Raw genomic sequence first — 21348 nt, 5'->3', positions numbered from 1 at the left:
TCAGCAGATTCATCAGTGATTTCAATGGCTTCAGTCAAGTCATTCAGGTTACTGCCTTCAGCCTCTCTTCTACCTTCAGATATGGACAGCAGGAACCTGGAAAGACTAGGCAAGAAAGTGTACACTTTGTCCACCTTGGTATTTAGAGCCATTAATTACCAGACACACATGACCATGTTTGCCTCAGACCTTCTCTCATAACTCTCCCAAGTCATTTCAGATTTACCTGGACAATAAGACTTTGGCTGCATCCTTGCTGGGAACTTCCTCACAGGTAGTCCGCCACTCCATCAAATGCAGCTATGATGCTGCAGAGGCCTCTGCCTGGGTGGATGCTTCTGGCTCTGTCTTAAGGAGATTCTCCTGGTTAAGACTCTAGCCATTACCAGAGGATATTAAATCCAAGATTATGGATGCCTATTTGGACAATTCCTCTTTATTTGGTCTTGCAGTGGCTAGTTTATTTAAATCTCTATAGGAAAAGGAAAAAGAGATGCAGGAATTAAAGCACATTTTTTCTCCAGTGCCTAAATTTCAGAGAAATTACCCAGCAAAGATTGCCTTTGTACATAGGCTTGCACTCCCGCCCTCCTCCACCTAAAATAAAAAAGGATGGTAGGAGACCTCAACAGTCCAGGGCTGCCCCTGCAACTCCGGTTCAGAAGCGTCCCTTTCCAGACAAGCCTGGTTTCTTCTGACTGTCCAATTCACCCCACTCACATTCCACTTTCCCAGCATCTCTCTCTGTCCCTGCCAGTCTGAGAGAACATAACTCAAGACTCCTGGGTTCTCTCCATCATTCAAAAGGGATACTTTCTGGTATGGGACTCCCTGCCATCCTTAACAGGCATCCTACAACCACCAAAGGAACAACTACCCTCCTTTCCAGAGATACTTGTAGACCTATGAAGGCAAGGAACTATTCAGGAAGTCACTCAAGGCCAAAAAGGAAAAAGTTTCTACTCCAGAATTCTTCTGGTACCCAGAAAGGATGGCCCTTGGAGGTCAATCATAGATCTGTATCATCTCAGCAACTTTCTGAAGGTACCTACCTTCCACATGTTAACTCTTCAGACCTTATTCCTTCTAATTCTGCCAAAAGCCTTCTTAGTCTCCCTGGATATCAAAGATGCATATCTATACATTCCCATATGCCCCAACTGCAGGACGTTTTTACATTTGTCTGTGGCTTCCTGGCATTTTCAGTTCTCTGCCCTGCCCTTTGGACTTTCTACTGCACCAAGGGTATTTACAAAATGCCTAGCTCATGTGATTGTCTACTGCAGGCTTCAGTGCATCCTTATTTTCCCTTAACTAGACAAGCTCCCCTTTATGGCTACTTCTACAGATATCCTACAGAAAAACATTCTTTTTGCCATTTTTCTTCTGCAGTGCCTGGGTTTCACCATAAACTACAAAAAATCCATTCTCTGCCTCTCTCAAGATCACATCTTCCTGGGGTTCAGGATTCAGACTAACCTCATGAGAGTCTCTCTCCCTCTTCCAAAGGCACCGGACCTCAAATCCTACTTCAGAAACCTTTTGCCTCTTCACCACATTTCAGCCAGGGAGTTCCTCAAGGTTTTGGGTTTCATGGCATCCACTATCCCAATGCTTGCTCTGGAAAAACTTCATATGAGAAAATTCCACGGGTTTCTAAAGTCTGTTTGGATGCAGCATGCCCACCCTCTAGACTTTCCAATTCCTCTCATCCCCTGTCTGAAGAGGAAACTATAGTGGTGGCTCCAACAAGTGTCTCTCAATCAAGGACACCCCCTGTACCTCCTACCTCCAGTTCAAGAGTTGTTCACAAAAGCTTCAGATGTAGTATGGGGACAGCTTTCGCAAACTTGAAAGCTCAAGGGATACCCCCCCCCCCTCAACATAGGAAACACATCAACAAAACCACAAAAAAGGCTAGCAGTAGAAAAACAGGCAAAATGTTCCCAAATAGAAACACATTTATTGGTAAGCGTTTTCGTTTGGTGTAATCACCAAACGTCATCAGACAAACCCAGTTAAAAACAGTACCCTTATATACTAGATTGCTTACATCATTAAGATTCAGCAGCCAATATAAACTTATACAATGTTAAATTTAAAAGTACAACCATGTAAAATTGTGAAAGCATTCTTAAACTGATAGTATTACTATATATATATATATATATATATATATATATATATATATATGTGTGTGTGTGTGTGTGTGTGTGTGTGTGTATTTATATAAAGATATATTCATATTCCAACTAAAACTTTAATTGAAATACTCATATTTACAAAACATTTACCTGTCATATACTTTCATTTTTAAAAAGCTATTGATGTAAATCTTATCGTTTAACCCAGGCGGGTGAACCAGCATTCAAACAGATTTGCCACCATGTCTCTTTATTTTCTAATAATAGTTTCCATGGACCACCTCGCGAGTCCCTTAAAACCTGGTACAGAACCAGGAATTTAAAACTATGTGAGGGAAACTTATTCACATGTCTATATAAAGCATCAGTGTCCCTATGATGTGAAATGTCATAAAAATGTTCGGTTCGTATATTCTTTGGGATAGCTTTCTTTGAGTCTTTCCAACATAAAAAAAAAGGCAAGATATACTATCCCCTGTGAGTAGCAACTTTATCTTCCCCTTATATAAATACTTTTATTGCATGTATTGACATTAGCCTGTGAAAAACCTGGCTGCATTGATTACACATACCACAAGGAACCATTCCCCAGTATTATTGTTCTGTCCGTTCTTCTCCAAAATGTTCTTAATATTTGATCCCCTTCTGTAAACAATATTGGGGCTAGTACCCATCTTCTCTACCAAATCATTATCCATTCTAGTAATATTCCAATTTTTACATACAATGTCTCTAACCATAGCACTACTGCTTTGATAAGTTGTAATAAAGGGACAACGCCCTTCTTTTTGTTCCTTATATGTGGATGAAATACTTGTGTAATGTCAGTAATTTCACCAGTGTTTTGCTCAATGCTAGTGTCAGTAACCACCACCTCTGTTCTAACCACAAGTTGATATTCCCCAAGTAGTGGGGCATAAAAGCCTTTATTACGTTTGTCAACCACTTCATTACATATCTGGCTGACCATTCTCCCGGGATATCCTCTATTATAGAACATACTTGAAATATACATACACTCTGCTAAGAAATCCGTGTGGTCGGAGACCATATGTGCTGCTCTAACCATTTGTCCCTTCACAACTCGCTTGAAATGAATGGGGTGATTGCTTGAATAATGCAAATAGGTGTTGGAATGAGTTGGTTTCCTGTAAATGGTTGATTTTAACCTTTGTCCATTGTCACCTATTGAAATCAATACATTGAGGTAAGCTACTTTGTCACTACTCACCATATAAATGAACTTCAAAAAGTCAGTTGATTGATTAATATATTCAATAAATCCAGTTATTTCAGATGAGGGTCCCTTCCATCCTCCTCAAAATATCTTGCATACATACATACATACATACTAATGTAGGAATAATAAGGACTTGGGTACAGAAAATTTCTCTCCCACCATGCTATGACAACATTTGCAAAAAGGGGGCCACATGCAGAGCTCATGTCCACCCCTTCCATTTGTTTAAAGTAGTGTCCCTCAAAATGTATATAGTTGTATCTCAAAACTAGGTCCATAAGTTGACAAAAGGCATTCATTTTATCTTGTTTGAATCCCACACCTTCAGACAAATATAAAGCAAACCATTCCATGCCCTGTTCATGCGGTATACAACTAAACAAATCCTTAACATCGACAGTTATAAAATAACCTCCAACAAAAGGTGACAAATTATTACACTTAGTCAGGAATTGCCAAGAATCGTGGCACAAATTGGAAATATTACTAACTTTTGATTTCAGTTGTTTATATAAAAGTTTAGTTATATAACTGGTCTTAGACCACCCAGAATCTACAATTAGCCTTAAAGGGGGGTTCACAGGATCTTTATGTAGTTTAGGGACCCCAAAGATCACAGGGATCCTAGGCCATTCAGTAGTCATCTAGTTATATTCCTGTGCTGTAATTTGATCTTGGATGAACATATCTAGTAATTCCCAGTCCACTCTTTTATAACCTAAATGTACTTCATTGATAGAAATCTCAGTGTTATGTACCACTGTATAACATCTCAAACATTCTTTTGCACATATTCATCCTATAGCATTATCACAATACCCCCTCACTTGTCTGGGTGCATAAATCTAAGGTCATTAAATGACCTAATATGCTCTAATAATTGTTTGTCATCATTGTACATACTATCCAGTGTGTTAGTAAGTGTTAAATGATGCCTAAAATCAGGGAACACATCAGTGTGAGGAATATGATGGCCCTCCTGCTAGTCATTCAAACCTTTCATCCTCTTTCTCCCAAAACCTATAAAAGTGTTCACAGAAATATGACGGTCCTCTGGTATGTGAACAAGCAGGGGGAACCAAATCCTACCTGATATGGAGGCTGGCACTCCAGGTTTGGGAGCTGGCAGTCCAATAAAGGGTGACTTTCCAGGCAGTGTACATCCCATCCAACCAAAATTGTGTGACACCTTGAGCAGGTCCCATAGACTCCCATGAATAGATATTTCAAAGGGATTTGTTTCTGGACATTATCCTCCTTCTTTTGGCTTTTCCCAGTTAGGGGTCACCACAGTGGATCACCTGTCTGCTCATGATTGGCAGTGGAGTTTTTACAGTGTCGAGTTGCTAGCCTGGCACCCAACCTTCCACAGAAGGCACACACATGCACGCACTCATACTTAGTGCCAATTTAGGGTGTCCAATCCACCTACAGCATGTCTTTGGGATATGGGAGGAAACTGGAGCACCCAGAGGAAACCCACATGACCACACGGAGGCCATGCAGACTCCACACAGAAGACACCCCAGCCTAGGATCGAACCGGAGAACCTCTTGCTGTGAGGCGGCAATGCTAACTCCTGCACCACCATGACAGCCCTATGTTTCTGGACATTGTCCAATAGTGGGGTATTCCTCAAGTAGTTCTCATTTCATCCTCCCTCATGAACACTTCCACAATTCTGTGCCAGAGTCCTTCTCCCTCTGGTCTGGAAGGTAGACACCCTTTCATTCTCTTGGAAGGGGATGTTTCTATATGCATTCCCTCCCCTTCCAATCATTCCAAACGTCCTGTTCAAAATTCAGCAGGGTAAACCAAAACTCTTGCTGGTGACTCCCATTTGGCCAAGACAGCATTGGTTACCCCCTTCTCCTGAATCTAGCCAAGGGCAATCACCACAAGTTAGCTCACAGGGTGGACCTTCTCACACAGAACAAAGAAACTGTCATCCATTCCCACTTGACTAACCTTCAGCTGACTCTTTGGGTGATAGGGTGTTAATTCCTTTTAGACACCTGTTCTAGGAGGATGTGCTTAGGGTTCTGCAGGAGGTTAGGAAACCCATTACCAAAAAATCCTACCTAGCCAAGTACCATAGATTTTTAGTCTGGTTTCAAACATGAAACCAGTACTCACTATCAATGGAAATCCCTGTGGTTCTATCCTATTTGTGTGAATTGCCCAGTAAAATATTGGTGTACTCTTCAGTGAAGGCCCTTATATCAGCTATTTCTGCCTGTGCACCTCTACCACTCTCCCCAGATAGCAGGTTTGAGACTGAACAATTTCTTACAGGCGGCCTTCACATTAGACCTCCCAGGAAACCTATTCCTCCACCTTGGGATCTTAATTTTGTGCTAGAAAAGTGGACTCTTCCCCTGTTCGAGCCAGCTTCATCAGCATTCTTGCAACATTGCTCCTGGAAAACTGTGCTTTTCTTAGCTATCACTTCATCCAGACATGTCTGAGCTGCAGGCCCTTATGGCCTCTCCTCACTTTTTTGGTTTTCCATAAAGACAGGGTCTCCATGCATACCAACCCTTCTTTTATGCCCAAGGTAGTCAATGAATTGTCAGTCAACCAATCCATTTAGTTACCTACTGTCTTTCTTTCTTTCTGCACAAAATTTTAGTGAAGGTGATGCACACCCTGGATGTGCAAAGACAACTTAGAGTTTACTTAGACAAGACCAAAGCTATTAGAAAGTCAGACCAATTCTTTGTTTCCTATCATCCAAGGGTTCTGGGAATGCCTGTTTCCAAACAGACTATTTCTACTTGGATTTCTAAGGCTATTTAATTCTGCTATGTGAAGCATAGTAAAACCCTTGCTTCTTCTATTAAGGCCCATTCCACTTGGGCTGTATCCTCGTCAGGTGCTTTCTTCAAGGCATTGGACAACAACTCTATTCTCAAAGCAGCTACATGGACCTCTCTACATACCATCACTAAACATTACAAATTCAGTGGCATTTCTAAGTCCAGAGCAAGGTTTGCCAGAGCCATACTCCATGGGTTCCTGGAGAGCTCTACTGCCTCTTCCTCCACCATTTCTTCATGAGCTTTTGTATTCTCCCTCATGTTAAGAATACTGTAACAGATGAATAGAAGGACATAGAATAGTTGTGTCAAATCTGCCCTTAACAATAGATGTCCTTCTCTTCTCAGTTGCAGTATTCCAATCCCTGTAGCCTTCCCCCTGGCGGTTTGGTTCCTTCCCTTGGATGGTCATACCCCACTTTCCTTAGGCTGGCTCCCTCCTGGGGCATTCAGTTAAGAGGTAGATGATTGTGTATATCACTTTTATGGCCGATGTACAATAGCAACTTACGTGTGATGTACCACACATTCTACAGTAGTGAAAGACTTTTGTATACTGGCCAACATCGGGTTAGCTGCAGCCCTCATGTTATGAATACTGCAACAGAAAAGAGAAGGACATCTATCTTTATGATAAGATTTTATACAACTATTCTTTACTACCACATTGCCTTGTAACAGATCATAGGCTCAGGACTGATATGAGGTGAAAAGCTTAAAAAAATCATATTGTTTGCCAGTTATTCCATTTAATGAAGCATATTGCACATTGAGGTAAGCTATTTTTCCATCAACAAAAAAAAATACATCTCAGTCTATATGTCTGTAGGTTTTCAATGTCAAAACAACTTAATTAAAAGCTGTGACACTTTCCTTTTGAAAGTTTTTTTACAGTTCTGTTATGTTTGAAAGAGAAATGTACACTTGACTTTTAGATTATTATTGAGCCTGTCTACGTAACATTCCAGGTCGTCTTCTGCTGGTGAAAACTCTTCTTGTCTGGCCTCGTCTTACTGAAGGATAGGCCACTATTTGTGAAGGTCTTCCTTGAAGCTGTCCATTTTCTCGCATGTCGCGCCCTACTTGTGAAAGGGTTAACAATGGTGAGTTCTGGAGTCTCTGGAATAAAGTCTCTTGAGTTGCAGGTTTTTCTCTGCAAGTAAATGTCACAGCAATGCCCCTGTCAGCCTTCATTTCTCTTGAAAAGCCATCTGATGTGCCATCAAAACATCGTCCAATAGCAATCTCTTTTGCTAGCCTTGGATTTTGGTCTGTAACAGTATAAATCCCATAATTATGACCCAGTGGGTCAACTGGAGCAAGCATATTGAAAAGAGCAGAGTCATTATTTGTCATTTGAGGTGGATGTTTAAAAAGATACTCCTGAAACAGGCTATTTATGCCTGTACGACGACAGCTACCTTGTGGCATAACTGATACTGAAGTACGGTCCACTATGTTTTGATCAAACAGCATTCCACTACATTTGAATTCAAGACAAGCTGTAGAAATGTTGGGAATTCTCATATCATTGACAGTGCGTATATCTCGGATTCCATATAGCTGTCCTTTAGTACGATAATGTGTTCCTCCATCATTTATTGATCTCACCATGTACTCATGTGGCCCATTGATTTTAACTTTAATATAACAAGCTCTAAATTCCTGTGGATTTGGCCACCAAGAAAGATAGTCCCCTGTCCAAGATGTCAAATCATTTTCTTGAAAAGGTATTACATTGTACTCATATTTGTGTCCTTCTACACGATAAAAACGGAAATGATTTGCTGAGACAGGAGCATTCTCACAGTCTTTAACATTCCGGTAAGCATATATAGGGCCATCAGTTTCATCAATATTGTTAGGGTTCGGTTTGGCTAGGTTAATCTTAAAAGCTGTTTTCTTCAAGCTAAGATCGTCATGATCCGTTCTTCTGTAACCAAGTTTATGAAGATATGGCTGAGATACGCCAATGACATTTGGGTTTAATTTAGGACTAGATTCAGGTGGCTCTAATTCCTCACCTCCAAGTGTGGCAGTAACATATGCTGTATATGCATCAGGCTTTTGAGCATCACAAAAAGCAGGTAAGCAAGCTCCATTAGGTCCAGTAATAACACTGTCAAAACGGCCCCATGCCCTGGGATTCGCTGTGTAGCCTGGCTTTGGCTCTAGATTTATCAAGCTAATTACAATTCCCTGTAGTTGCTCATGAGGAAGAAATTTCTCATTCATGTATGCTCTTACTTTTACATAGCAGCGTCGATTTTCTGGAACATCTAAGTTAAACATACGTCGCTCACGGATTTCCATATTACCGATTAAGAATACTCTTTCCTCTCGTTTCTTTCTTTTGCTCTTTATGAACTGAAACTCACTCTCCTCCTCCCACAAGCCAGTGTCTGGATTCAGGGACCACAGTTTCATCTTTTCAATATGTTCTGGCATTTTAATTTGCTCTACATCCATGCGTACTTCCACATTATTTGCCTCAAGGACTTCTTTAGAGGCTTCCTCCCGGAAATCTACTGAAAACATTCCATATGTCCTCAGTGGCAAAATGTCCCCCTCATTATCAACAAAGTTCAAATCACTAGGAGCTGCTGCAGCTGTTGTGATGTCCCTTGGGTCTAGAAATGTAACACTTGCTTTAACTGTCCCATTATAGATTTCACCACTGGGCCTGCGGAATGTTCCTGATGGTAACACCATCTCACCCATTGGGCCATCACCTTCTTTTTCCCCTAAGAGGATGGTGTTTGTTTTACTGGCATCTAGATCAATTGGTTCCTTTTTACGCATTACTGAAACAGTATGGTACACATCTCCTCCTTTTCGATCGAAAGGAAACACTTTAATGGTTTCCACAAATTTCTCTTCCCTGTCAACAAATTTGACAACCAGTCTTTCTGTGTCTGGCGGTACCTGAATTGTGAAAGCACCCTTGAAGCCGGTTATTGCAACTTGTTCATTATCAACAAAGACGTGGCCAAATCTGAGAGGTTCGCCATCATCTGCAGCTATGACCCTCCCTCTGAGTAAAATTTTTGGCAGTACACACTTCTCACAGCCACACTGGTCAACTACCTTTACAGGGAGCACGTACCCCTGGCACTGGACCTCCTGCATTGTCATGCGGGCAACTCCACAACAGAATTCGGTAGTGTCCTTACACCTGAGGTCATAATCCAGTTCCCCAGCACACCTTTTATTTGAGCACTTGCCAACATTATAATAGAATGAATTTGTTGCAGTCTGAAAACAGTCAATTGGTAATTTTATGAGATGAGATTCTGGCTTGGAATCACAGATTTGTTCTCCACTTGCTAAAAATAAGAAAAATGCATACAAAGCATTAATTATAAATTCATTTTACAGTATATGAACAGTTGTCTCATAACAGATGAATAACATTTTACATTACTGAAATGCCACAAAACAAAACAAGAAAGTGTCACTGTCATAGTTTGGACAAAAATTTCACTTTTTGTGTTTGTCTGCATAATCACAAAATACTTGCTGACTACGGGAACACATGATTTTCATAAATAATATGAAAGAATAAAAAAAGAACCATCTCAGAGAGGTACCACTTGACCTGGTCAGTCTGTTAAGCTTTTGACTGTCGAATTTTTCCAATGAAATCAGAACTGATCTCTAGTGATCACCTTCCATCTGCAATCTGTACCTTATATTATATGTCCCCTTCATCTACATTTGAGTCTGTTTTACCTAGTCAACATTATTTTGATGCATATACTTAATGTGCCCCTTAACACCACCCTAAAATACAAATAACTCTGTTGCAATTAGCCCTGTCCTTAAAGTTGCTCCCCATGTAAAAATGACTCCATTAACTACACCATTTACCCTACATTAGGTGCACGCTATGCTGTCTTTCACTCTGTACAGTATATAGTGAGATCTTAAAATCCTGATCGGATTAATTTTGTTTAGCTCTTACGCTATTTCATGTCTCCTCTTCTATACTACCCTCATCAACTCCTTCTCCATTCGCAACTTGTGGTATAGAAAAAAACAAACAATACCCATAAAAGATTTCTACATCTGGGAAATCTCAGGGTCCGAGCTTGAGGCTTAGAGTTTGAATTACATCCCAGGATCTCAGTAATTTGGGAACATTTTGGGTCTCAGCCCAGCCTATGTCCCTTGCCCAGTATTTTTTTGCAGATTTTCTGCTGTTAGCGCTAGTTATCTTTCTATATGTCTGTATATAAGTACCTATTAGATTATCGAAGTTTCAAAACTTCAAAAGTCATATGGTCGGGACCATATGATCAAAGTTTTGAAACTTCAAAAGTTTTGAATGGAGATTGCAGTACAGTGCGGAATAGGAAGTTTACCATTTTCCACAATGTAGTATGATCTCAGAGTTGGTGTATTTAATTAGCAAGGGGTGTGGGGGGGTGCAAGAATGTTAAAAATAGAATTATATATATATATATATATATATATATATATATATATATATATATATATATATACATATATATACATATACATATATATATATATATATATATATATATATATATATATATATATATATATATATATATATATATATATATATGGGTCTACTTTTTAACATCAAATTTATAGTTTATCAAACTGCAAATACACAGCTCCACTTATTCGAAACCTCGCTTCTTCAAAACTGCACTTCTTCAAACTACACATCTCTGAAATAACAATCACATAAAAAAAGAACAACATTCTCCAATATTTTTGCGGGGGGTGGCAAGACCCATTGCACCCCCACACTCCCTGCAAATTATATATACCAACTCCAAGTTTGCACTACAGTGACAATAAGGGTACATTTCCCTATCCTTACTATAGTGCAATCTCTATGTAAAAGCTACAGCTGCTGTAATGTACCATTTAAAGAACATTGCTGACACTAACGTCTCACACGTCAAGCTACACAACTGCTACAGAATACGAGAAATAACATAAAGGCTTCATGCATTTACTTCTCATACTACCAGCAGTAGACTGCCTCTGTCGAAAAAAACGAATGTCGGAAAAGTTCAGTTTCGATATTTGCGATTCGATAAACGGTAAATTCGATAAAAAGATGAAAATAAACAGTAGACACACACACACACACACACACACACACACACACACATACATATATAGATATAGATATAAATAGATATATTTTTTTTAGTCATGGTTTAGCAACAGACAATTTCATCCAAAATGTGACTATTAAAAAAAAAACATACTAATGTGGCCTCGGTGATGTGGATCATGAGCTCAGGCCCTACATGTCCCATGTAGAGTAGAGGGCATTATATCCATTTAGTAAGGTATCTCTCTGGGTGTCCCAGTTGTTGCTAGTGTCTGGACAGATACGTGCCAAAGGGGGTTTTATATTCAATAATTGGACTATTGATGACTGAGTAAAGGGGGACAATGACATCCCTAGATCTAGACACAATCCCCTTGTTTAGAAGCTGTGCATTATAGAAGGACTTTCTTAAAACAGTTAACCCACGTTGGTCAAAAGTTAGGTCAATGTCCATATAAGTTCTCAAATCCCAAACAACTGGGTCAACTCTTAAGGATGTATTGTTAATGTGGTAGTTCTCTGGGATAGATGACTTCTCAAAGGATACAATAATGCAGTTTCTAGCATTTAGTTTCAGTCCACAATTTTGGCACCAGTTATTTATTTGGGAAAAACCTTCCTACAGGATGGCTAAGTCATTTGGGGATTCCTAGCTTGCAATCATATGTAAACCTAGTCAGCCAGAGCCCTTTGGTATTAATTTTTAGAAGAGCACATACGAAAAATAGAGGTCCTAGTACAGAACCCTGGGGGACTCCACTGGTGACTGGTCTCTTTGTGGAAGTATCTTCCTCTGTTTGATTTCTTGCATCCTATCTCTGAGTCAGCTGACAATACAACAGGTGACAGAGGGGTTTATTTCCAGTTTATCTGGCTTTTCTACAATGCCTTAGTGGGGAATTATGCCCAAAGACTCAACCAATTTGAGGTATGAAGAAACCACTGTAAAAAACTTCTCCAAAGCCAACTTCACGCGTTTTAAGACAGAAGTGGCAAACATGACAACACCCATGCAGATGGATAATAGAGGTATGACCGCTGAATCCTATACACATGCACTGTATAAACACATACATGAGTGCATGGATCGTGCCTTCCCCAATAGAACCAAGATGCTATCCTCCAAAAAAAAGAAGCCAATCTGGTGGTCCCCTGCTATAAACAAACTCTACAACAGAAGGAAGAAGCTGTTGCAAAAAAGAGTAAAATCCCATGATTGCAGGAACTCCCTGGTCACACTCAGTAAGAAGCTGAGATTCCTCATAAAATCCTCCAAAACTAGTTACAAAAATAAAATTGCCACTGATTCTAAAGACAACCACAAAGCATTCTACAGCTATGTCAAGAATCTCAATAGCAACACTCAGATCTGCTCTGAGCTTACAGAACAATGACACTAGATATAAAGAACCAACAGATATTGCCAACATCCTGGTGGATAGGTTCAGTGCAAACTTTACCCCCCTCACCTCCCAAAGGCCCCATCCCTATACCAGAAGACTGCATAGCCCCTGTAATCACGGATGCACAAGTTAAGACCACACTCTCCAAAGCCAAAAACACAGCATCCATGGGACCAGACAACATCCCAGGCTGTGTTCCGCATGAACTACAGAACGAACTGGCACCTCACCTAAATACCATGTTCAGTCATTACCTCACGTCAGGCTTTGTTCCTACTGAATGGCACACAGCGACGGTTATCCCACTCCACAAAGGGGGCACCACCACGGACCCCAGGAACTACCACCCCATTAGCCTGATGAGCCTGGTCTGCAAGGCCATGGAACACATCATCATGGAACTTATAAGCAAAGACACAGATAACCTGCAAACACTGGACCACACTCAATTCAGATTTTTAAAAGGAAAATCATGTCTCCTAAACCTGATTGACTTCTTTGAAGCAGTCACCAGAGCTATGGACGAGGGTAAGGTGATGCACACAGCCTATCATGGCCTCGCCAAGGCTTTAAATACCATCCTCCACTCTAGAATTATAGATAAACTCACTAGACTGGGCATAAATCCCTATGTCATAAGATGGGTGGCCAACTTGCTCACCGATAGAACCCACACAGTGATAGTAGCCAACTCCAAATCTGACTTCAAACCAGTGACAAGCGGAGTACCACAGGATTCATTCCTGGGTCACCTCCTGTTTGGCATCTATTTCTCAGACATCCAGGCTAATACAGCAGGTCTTTGGCTAACAAAGTTCACAGATGATTGCAAACTGGGAGCCATAATAGAATAGCCTAATGATGTGGACATTCTACAAAGGGGCCTCACTGAGACTGATGCTTGGTGTCAAAGTCATGGCCTCAAGCTCAATGTCAAGAAGTGCACTGTCATCCCCTTTGGGAAGAACACTGTACCCATGAATTACCACATAGGCTGTAGCCTACTTAACACCAAAAGTGTGATAACAGGCCTTGGGACACAGGTGGACACTAGTCTCTCCTTTGACAATCACATCACTACAGTAGTCAGGAAATCTTTCTACATGGCACACCTCACCGCTAAAGGGTTCTCCTCCAGAAAAAAGAGGTCATTGTTCCTCTGTACTCATCCCTCATCAAACCCATCATAGAGTCCAATGGCCCATTTGGCATATACCTTGCAAGACACCTGCAACAACTAGAAAGGCCACAGAAATACCTCACTAAGAGGATTACTGGCCTCAAACAGATGCCATACGCAGACTGGCTCAAAAAACTCCAGCTCTACTCCATCGCCTATCACCTACTAAGAGGCGACCTCTGCTTAACATACAAAGCCATGTCAAACTCAGTTCTGCTGGACATGCTACACTTAAAGAAACCCCAATCTCTCCGTGCCACACATTCCAGGGACCTAAACCTTGCCAACATAATAAACAGAACATGCTGGAGGGATAGATCCCTGTCCCAGAGACTTTCCATACTTTGGATCAGACTACCCATCAACGTCAAGCAAAGTCCCTCATTAACCCTCTTTAAGAGGAATCTAGACTGTTGGATGGGAAATAGGAAATTCACCCTGGGGATCACCTATGTGGCTCTGCTGGACAGAGGTGCAGGAAAATAACCGTCTTGGGTGGCAAAAGCCAGGGAACTTTTTGGCAAGGCTTATATAGGCCCCAGGGCCGATAGCCTAGTATGAACCTATGAACCTATATGGTGTATACCATTTTGCTTTGTTGACCTTTTCAAAAAAATCCACCAGGTTGAGTAAGCATGACCTGTCCTTGAATCCAAACTAAGGTGGTTCCAGAGGTGTTTCCTGATAGATTAGTTCCATGATAAGTCTTTCCATGGCTTAGCATATAAGGCTGGACAGACTTTAGGGTCTCTGGAAAGTCCTCCCTTCTGCAGGGGACTGACTGTAGCTTTTTTCCATTTACATAGTACGAAACATGTGTAGAGGCTGAGATTGCACTGTGTTGTTAGGGGTGTGGCAAAATTGTGCTTCATGCAATTTAAGATGCACCCAGGGATATTGTCAGGACCGATCAGTGCAGTATTTTTTAGCTTTTCATAGCACTTTTTTTCTTGGTCTTTTGTGATAGCTGGAAGTAAGCCAGTTTCAGGTATATTTTGAGCAATAGACAGAGGGGGGAGTTAGAGCTAAACTTATTGGACTGTAGGCTTGCTATATCTTCATCCTCAGTGTAGGTAACATTGTTTACAATCAGATCATTGTATTGCTGTATTGTGCTTTTGAGATTATGAACATAAATAAATGCCTTGTGATTGTCATAGCAATCACAGAATCATGGATGAAACGAGACAACCGTGTCACATACCATTTATCAAGCAAAGCTTCCAAAATACAAATAAATGAAAAAAAAAAACAGAAAATACTATTTTTGAAAGGGTGAAAGAACCCCTCCTACACCCTCTGTTAATTATATATCATCTCAGCGATCACACTATGGTGGGGAAGGGGCAAATTCCTCACTCACCACTGTCTGTGATCTTCAACAAAACAAATATGGCAATGTGCAATCAACAAGTAAGAACCATACTAAAGGAAATTAAGATAGGGAAAGCAGCAGGCTCAGATGAGGTCATGGCAGATCAAGATGTTGCGTGAGTTAAGGATGAAATGGCTTCAGAGGATATTCATAACATTATGATAGACAGAGAGGGAGGCGTAACCCAAATGACTGAAGAATAAATATTCTTGTGCCAGTTATAACAAAGGGGATATTCACAACATTGGGCAGTATGGACATATCAGTCTCCTGTCACACTCCATTAAAGTACTGGAGAGAGAGTGCTTGATAAATACACAGAGTAGTAGAAAGCAAGATGGAAGGTGAGAAATTCAAATTCAGCTCATAATACAGCACAACCAATCCAATGTTTGCAGTGAGACAAATAGCTAAGGAGAAGCTAAAGATGAGGAAAGACACGAACTCGGCATTCCTAGACTTGGGAAAAGTATAGGACAGGGTCCCAGGAAACTGATCTGGGAAAATGATGGTCTGAAGTCCCAGAAACACTGATAGAATTAGCACAGGCTATGTATAAAGAGTCAATGACATAAGTGCTCAGACTCATCAAGGTGTTCCCATTTAGAGTGGGTGTGCGTCAGGGTTCAGATCTGAGCCTACTGCTGGTTCTACTGGTGATGGACTACATTAGCAAACTGGTCAGAGGGTACAGACTAATAAAGTTGCTGTATGCAGATGATGTGGCATTACAAGCAGAATCTAAGCAAAAACTTTCAGCAAAATGTAGAGGAATGGAATGCAAAACTGAAGGTACATGTGATCAAATGAAGTTCAGAAGAAGCTGAAAACTGAGATAGAAGGGGAAATAGTGGAACAGGTTAACAGCTTTATTTATCTGGATGGAGGAGTAGAGGAGAATAAAAGTCTGAATGAGAAAGTCAAAACTACAATTAGATGAGTTGCAGTCATCAAGTACAGAGTATCAGAGTAGTGCGTGACAGAAGAATGCCAAAGAAGCTGAAACATAAGGCCTTTGAAACAGTGGTGTGACCACTAATACTGTATGGTATGTAAATCTAGGCAGTGAAGGCAGGGCAGTTGAGAAAGCTAGAGGTGATTGAGATGAAGCAAGTGATTGTTTTTACACTTATTTGTGTTTCAAGCCGTTGTGCTTGATAAATGGTATTTGACAGGGTTACAGACAGGTGGTAGGATACACACTGTGAGACAGATGGCAAAAATGAGGACATCAGAGCAGAAGCCAAAGTAGCTCCAATTTCAGAGAAAGTCAAATAGAACAGGTTATTTTGGTTTGGGCAAATGTGCAGGGAAGTAGATGATGACCTGGTGAAGAAGATATGGAAGAGACAGGAAAAAGGAAGGGGAAAAAGGACAGCCAGTAATGAGATGGACGGACTGTATGAGAGAAGACCAGCTCTGGTCAGGCATTACCATGGAAGAATGCAGGAGAGTAGTTCTGAATTGAGAAAGATGGTGACAGTTGGTGTGACACCGTGACCCCATGTAGAAAATGAAAAATATGGAATGCCAGATCTGGACTTCAAAACAGTGGAGAAATTCTCCATTTTTTTAAAACATAGGACAAGAATCAACTTCTAGCTTGGGCTAACCGCAATATTGATACACTCCCAAATTGGCTACTAGTCAGCACACCTACAAAACATAAGAAATCATTCCACCTAGCCTTAGCATATCTCTCACTCCCATCATCTATAAACATATTTAACACCCTGTTACAAAACATTACATCCACCAAAACAAATGTACATGACAACCTATATATCTTATCATGTGGAGCCCAATCAAATGTGACATAACAGACCTCCACTCTGAGAACAACCCACAAAAAATTCTTCAACCCACACACTCCTATAACCACTTCCTCCTAGACCTCATAATCAGTGACAGCCCCTTAGTAGCTTCCCATATAACTACCCCTTCACCATCTGTCAACAACCAATACCCATTCAGCTTTCTACTATAGTCCTTTCACTACAAGATCCCATCAAAGCTGATTTCTTTGGGAGTCAAATCACACTCCACTGTCAAAAACTTAAGTCTGTCCTCAGCACCCAAGACTGGTCCAACATTCTAAACACAAGTAAAACCAGTGTTGCAGCATAATTACTTATCAGCACCTGAAGAAACATGCAAAATACCTGTTTCCTACTAATCACCAGAATGTACATAACCAGAAAAAAAATGCCTGGTTATCAAATGAAATGAAATGCTTACAAATACTCAATATGAAGCATGGTGTTCTTGGAAAGCCAGCTCAAATACAGACCAAGGGGACAGTCTTTGTCAAACTCAGAAATCTCTCAAAGCATACAACTAGGAGGCATAAAGTCCCACTAATAAAATCAACACAAAGCTCAGTAATAAACACACACACACACACACACACACACACACACACACACACACACACACACACACACTATTCTGAAAAGAGGTAAACAGACTCACAGGTCAAAGCCAAATATCATCTCATAAAACACATACATTCTATCTCTCAGACTTCCTATTGGAATTCAGGATCTCACCTATAGCATATTCCATGATAGCATGTATATCCCCAACAACAAAACATCCTCTCTACATTCTTCAGTTTTACTGCACACATACTAAAATAAAAATGTTAAACAGCCCAGACCTTAGAATAGAACAATGTCACCAATAAATAGATCCACCACCAATGAATTCACTGACCCAAACAAAGCAAAAAACATCCAGGAATGTAAAAGTAAAAGAAACACCAGTGCACACCAATATAATGTTTAATTGTCAATCTAAGTGTTTTCATCCCTAACAAATACAGTGGGATTTCATCAGAGATAAAAACATGTTACAACTTCACTTCCCTTTATAAAATGTACAAACTTGCTCTGTTAATTAAAACAAATCCCTCCATGAAGCTATACATACACAAAAAGCATGCAAACATAATACCAACATTCAATGAATTAAAAACGAATGGATATCTATTTTAAAATTGTTTCAACAGAAATCATATAATTTAGCCCACGAGCCAGAGGCATGTAGTTTAATCTGCCAAAAAAGTCCCTTAACGTCTAACATAGTTTTCCATGGTCCACCCCTAAAATCCTGTTTAACAATTTCTAAACCAAAAAATTGTAAAGCTATGACATATAAGCTTGAATATGTTTCCAAAGGGCATTAGTGTTATTTTGTTTCTTGATTGCATAAAGATGTTCATGTACGCAGTCTATAAATGCTCTTTCAACTTTTCCTACATAATACATAAAACATACCTGATAATTTGCTATATATACCATGCATTAAGCAAAGGACATTTGGTTAGATTGTGTCGAATGAGTTCCAGTTCAGAACTATTTCAGATATAAAGTGATAAATTGACATCCATGTTAATAAGAAGAGGGTATCTGGAATTTTTTTTTTTTAATATTTGTGAGGAGATGTATTCTAAAAAGTCTGCAGGAGTATTTTAAACATTATTAGGTAATCAAGAAGTGCAATTATATAATGAAATTGTTAAAAACATGTTTACTAAGGGTCTTATAGTTACTTATAATGGAGATAGTGATATCATATCTCAAATTATTAAGAGTAATTGGAAAGTGTTTGACATGAGAAGGATTAATAATGAATCATTAGGAAGTGCCCTTGTATAGTATATAGGAAGGACTGGTGTATTAAAAATTATATAGAAAGATTATGGGGAATTATGGATGCCTTTACCAACAATACTACTGTAGGGATTATATCACAGCACCCCTCCAGCATCTTCCCCTGGTTCATGTACTACTGCAGGGATTACATCACAACACCACTCCAACATCCTCTCCTGATTCATGTACTACTGCAGGGATTACATCACAACACCACTCCAACATCCTCTCCTGATTCATGTACTACTGCAGGGATTACATCACAACACCACTCCAACATCCTCTCCTGATTCATGTACTACTGCAGGGATTACATCACAACACCACTCCAACATCCTCTCTTGATTCATGTACTACTGCAGGGATTACATCACAACACCACTCCAACATCCTCTCTTGATTCATGTACTACTGCAGGGATTACATCACAACACCACTCCAACATCCTCTCCTGATTCATGTACTACTGCAGGGATTACATCACAACACCAATCCAACATCCTCTCCTGATTCATGTACTACTGCAGGGATTACATCACAACACCACTCCAACATCCTCTCCTGATTCATGTACTACTGCAGGGATTATATCACAACACCCCTCCAGCATCCTCTCCTTGTTCATGTACTACTGCAGGGATTACATCATAAAACCTCTCCAGCATTCTCCCCTGGCTCATGTATTACTGCAGGCATTATATCACAGCATCAGAGATTACATTGCAAAACCCCTTCAGCATTCTCCCCTGGTTCATGTACTGCTGCAGGGATTACATTACAACACTGGCCAGTATCCTTCTCTTGTTCATGTACTACTGCAGGGAATATATCATAGCACCCCTCCAGTGTACAACACTTACCACACTATTGAAACAAAAAAAAACTGGCTCATTTAAATACCTGGAATTCTGAGTAAATCCTTCTCTCAGCTTAGAAAATACAAGAATGAAAATAAACTCACAACTTTTCTGAGGTAAAATTTTCATTCCTCTCAAAACTGCCTATAATTGCAATAGGAAAAGGGTTTTTTCTATCCTAACTAGAACATGGTTTTCACTTAATAGCATATGTCTCAAAATGGAATGACATACACATTCAAACACTCACCAATAAAATATGCAGGCCAATGATATACTCACCAAAAGAAAAACACCATTGCAAACACTACAAAAAGCATAAAAAGGCATACATATTTCTTGGATCACAGCTGTTCAGTCTACTACAAAACCAAACTTTCTCTCCACTAGCTTCCAAATTAGACTCCCCATCTACAAATTTAGAAACATTGGTCATTCTGCATCCTTATTGCAGGCTTCTCAAACTACTCCAATGCACAAATTACTGCTTCTCATCTCCATTGTCTGTGACAAGATTGTACCAAAGCCAGTACCTTATGTTTAGGGAAATGTAAGTCCACGAAAATATTCAGCAAACTGAATGTGTGTGTGTGTGTGTGTGTGTGTGTGTGTGTGTGTGTGTGTGTGTGTGTGTGTGTGTGTGTGTGTGTGTGTGTGTGCGTGTAAGTGTGTGTTTGTGTATATGCATATGACTGCCCTACAATACACTGAATATGCAACGCTGAAACCCTAAATATAGAGACTAGAACAACTAATACTGCATAATAATGAAAAAATTGTGACTCAAATATGCACACTAATACAAGTGAATTTGAAGAGAGGCAAGCCCTCTCTGAACTTCAATGTACAGGGCATTACCCCCTCCCCCATATTTATAATACATGCTAACCTCTCTGTCATGTAACAGTGGAGGTAAAGGGAAACCTCCACTTTCAAATCATGTCAGGTTAGTACACTTAAAGGTCCAAACGGAGAGATGATAAGTCAGCAAGCAAAGGAGAGTAGTATTGCTGAAAGTGAATTCATCCTCAAGTCTTGGTGAGTACCTTCACGAGGTGGACCCTGTTTTTCACCAAATCTCACCAAGATGAAACTGATATATAGACTGTATTTTTATAGCATATCATGGACAGAAGTAGGTCAAAAATAAAAAAGATAGCTGGGTGCACAAGACCCAGGATAAAAAAGTGCCCAATCCTGGTAGGTGCACTGATGCCAGGACTGGAAGAAATGACAGTGTAGAATCCTCAAAATACAGAAACATCCCCACAGTGGGGCCAGGCCCAGGGAGAGGATGGTCCCCCTGTTGTAGAAGGAAGTAGTAGTCCAGAAAAATCATAAAACCCTGATAAGGCAGAGTACAGCCATAAAGATGATAAAGTGGGCAGAGTACAGCCATAAAGATGATAAAGATGATAAAGTGGACTATTGAGGATAAGAAAGAAATTGTGTATTGTTACTATTATGCAAAAAGCCCAGAATTTCCAGACACGATATACAAAAAGATTAAGAGAGAAATTAGAGGAAAGAAAAATACTTCCACAAGAAAAACTGTCAGAAGCTTCAAATAAAA

At 40.1% G+C, this 21348-nt stretch overlaps 1 protein-coding gene across 2 annotated transcripts in view; it reads right to left on the bottom strand.

Annotated features, from left to right (window-relative positions):
- Window positions 1–5887: 5887 nt before the first annotated feature.
- LOC122817610 (cartilage intermediate layer protein 2-like) overlaps window positions 5888–21348 on the bottom strand; it is a 193488-nt gene continuing 178027 nt past the window's right edge. For both annotated transcript variants that reach the window (XM_044090654.1, XM_044090655.1), the window contains one exon: window positions 5888–9529. In XM_044090654.1, the coding sequence (XP_043946589.1) occupies window positions 7143–9529 (2387 nt within the window). In that variant the 3' untranslated portion in view covers window positions 5888–7142. The remainder of the gene's footprint in view (window positions 9530–21348) is intronic.

This window comes from Protopterus annectens, chromosome 13.part0 (genome assembly GCF_019279795.1).
Source record: "Protopterus annectens isolate FY-2018-M chromosome 13.part0, PAN1.0, whole genome shotgun sequence".
NCBI classification, from domain to species: domain Eukaryota; kingdom Metazoa; phylum Chordata; order Ceratodontiformes; family Protopteridae; genus Protopterus; species Protopterus annectens.
This window is presented reverse-complemented; position numbering and strand designations above follow the sequence as displayed.